Source organism: Galeopterus variegatus, unplaced genomic scaffold (genome assembly GCF_000696425.1).
Source record: "Galeopterus variegatus unplaced genomic scaffold, G_variegatus-3.0.2 Scaffold654, whole genome shotgun sequence".
Taxonomy (NCBI): domain Eukaryota; kingdom Metazoa; phylum Chordata; class Mammalia; order Dermoptera; family Cynocephalidae; genus Galeopterus; species Galeopterus variegatus.
Window position 1 is genome coordinate 542,833 of NW_007726765.1, and position 2,401 is coordinate 545,233.

The 2,401-nt window shown below is 39.2% G+C and overlaps 1 protein-coding gene across 3 annotated transcripts in view; it reads right to left on the reverse strand.

Moving 5' to 3' along the window:
• The window catches only part of NRAP (nebulin-related anchoring protein), a 70,263-nt gene that overhangs the window by 27,017 nt on the left and 40,845 nt on the right, over positions 1-2,401 (reverse strand). For all 3 annotated transcript variants that reach the window (XM_008571021.1, XM_008571023.1, XM_008571022.1), the window contains one exon: positions 1,170-1,268. In XM_008571021.1, the coding sequence (XP_008569243.1) occupies positions 1,170-1,268 (99 nt within the window). The remainder of the gene's footprint in view (positions 1-1,169; positions 1,269-2,401) is intronic.

A 2,401-nucleotide genomic window follows, 5' to 3' on the forward strand; every position in this document is an offset into this window, starting at 1 on the left:
CCCCTGGGTGGGTCTGGGGCTCTATTCACCCAGAGCTCTGACTTGGACTTTTGATGTCCTAGTAGTTAGCAATGACACATGGAGTTGGCATTAGTCACAAAAGAAAATTTCTAAACCAGGCTTTTCCATCCCATATCTTATCAGATGTGTCCAAGTTTCTACGTATCACAGCAGTGCCCCCTAGAGTTGGTTAGGGTAGAGAGGAAGCACATAGTGTTTCTCTTCGTACAAAAGTTCTTGTTTGACCATCTGTGTTTCTCAGAGTTCTATTGGATTCCGATAGGCTGAATATCAAGAAATTATCTATTTTTAAATCCATAAGCTTGTAAGTCATCCCATCACATATTCTGACAGGCACTCAGGCCATTTCAGAATGCCTGTCCAATAAGACACAACCAGAATAATGTGCTCAACTGGGAAATAAGAGAGAGAATTTTGAAAGCTCTACCCCATGATTTGTAAATTTTCCTTGTGGAAAGTTAAATGGTTTGAAGATATTTAAAAGCCGGGTCCACGGGGCACAAAGATCCACAGATTTCTCTCAATAGAACCAGCCAAATAGGGCTAATCCATGTCCTAAAGTGAATTTTTATGGGACCTTATCATTCAATTTAGTCTCCAGCAAACACTGAGCTGGGAGGGCAAGGGGTCAAATCGTGGTTTCACATTATAAAGGGAGTATGGGAAGTGGTTTGAAAATTAGCCTAATGTATATAAATCAGATCCTAATCATTTTCAAAGTCTTTGGGAAGTTCAGAGAGCAATGATTCCTGTCTTTGGGTCCCAAAGAGCCCTAAGCATGGTTTCAGTATTCCAATTACCAAGAATTTCAACAGAAGTTCCAGTTCTGAAAACAACAATCTCAAACAAAAAGAGAGGGGAGAAAGGCCTCGCCACAGACAAATCTGTGACACATGCAAGTGGGAGGACCGGGACCACCACGGGGCAGTGGGGTGGCACAGGCTCACTTGGCATCCTGAGTGCACGAACACCCCATTTGCATCGTAATGAGGAAGCTGCCCTGCTAAGGCGAGCCTCGGCAAAGGACAAGGAGCTCCTTCATCCTTAGGACAACAGAAGGAGCAAACCCAAGAACCCCTGCGATTCAATCGCAGTGTTGAAAGAAGAGCCCACTCTCCGAGTCGTAATGTATATACATTATCACTTACATCCACTGCTTGGATATAACTAATTCTGGCCTGGACCATCTCCGGAGTGTCTTTAATACTGGTAAACTTCAAAGCATCTGGATGCTGACGGTACTTCTTCTGTTGAGCAGAAAAAGATCAAAGCTGTGAATTTTGTGCTGCTCTTTCATGCCTTTTGAAAGAGAAAATCATAGGTTGCTTGAGATTAGAGTGAATTTGTGAACATAATTATTATTCTGCTCCCTCCATCTTTCTATCCTAGGTGCCTTCAGGTTAATATTTGTTTCAATTTAAGAATAACCTCATGTCAATTAACATTAAAGTATTTCTACCTGGTGCAAAGAAAACATCTCGAAATTAGGTTATACCAGTAAAATACTGTAGGATACACACTCAGGAAAGGATTCTTCTTATAGGCTTCAAATACGGTGTTGCAATTGTTTACATATCTTAGTTTGGGTCTTCTAAGCAAGAAAGAGTGTTCATAGTTACATTTATACATTGATGCTTTCTATTCCTGTCCACAAAAGGACTCGGCAGACATTATCACAGTCAAAACCCTTGCATTTAAATGTCAGTAAGTGTACACTACCCAATCACATTAGAATCTGGCTCAGTTAATATATGTAATAATTCTTTAAAATATTACAATAACAAGAAAAAGGGTGCTATTATTGAAAAGAGTCATCGTACAGTTTGAAAGACACTGAAGCCAAAAAAAATTTACAAAAACACTTAAATGTTGGCAAAGACCTAGTTAACCAACTTTGAAGTATTCTGAAAATCATGTTTAAATCAATTCCCTTTTTTCTTTAAATCAAAGTACATTTCTAGGAAACTGAAACAATTATTATTTTAATGGGACCATGGAGTTTATGTCTTCCCAAATCAAATAATTATATTATAAACACCCCCTCATTTATCTGGTTGGATTTTTGTATACTAAGTTGTCTTGAGAAGACACAGCTCAGTATTCAGCCAGATCTGGCTTGCCACCTGTTTTTTATAGGTAAAGTTTTATTGGAACACAGCCATGTTCATTCATTTACATCTTGTCTATAGCTGTATTCTAGCTCGTTGTGACAGAGACCATGTAACCTGCAAAGCCAAAAATATTTACTATCTCGTCCTTTACAGGAAAGGCTTGCTGACTCCTGCTTCAGACATAGATGTGTGTGTGTGCATTTGTGGCTCTTTCTTTTTTTTTTTTTTCCTTTTTGTCTTTTTTCATGTCCGGCAACGGACCGCAACCC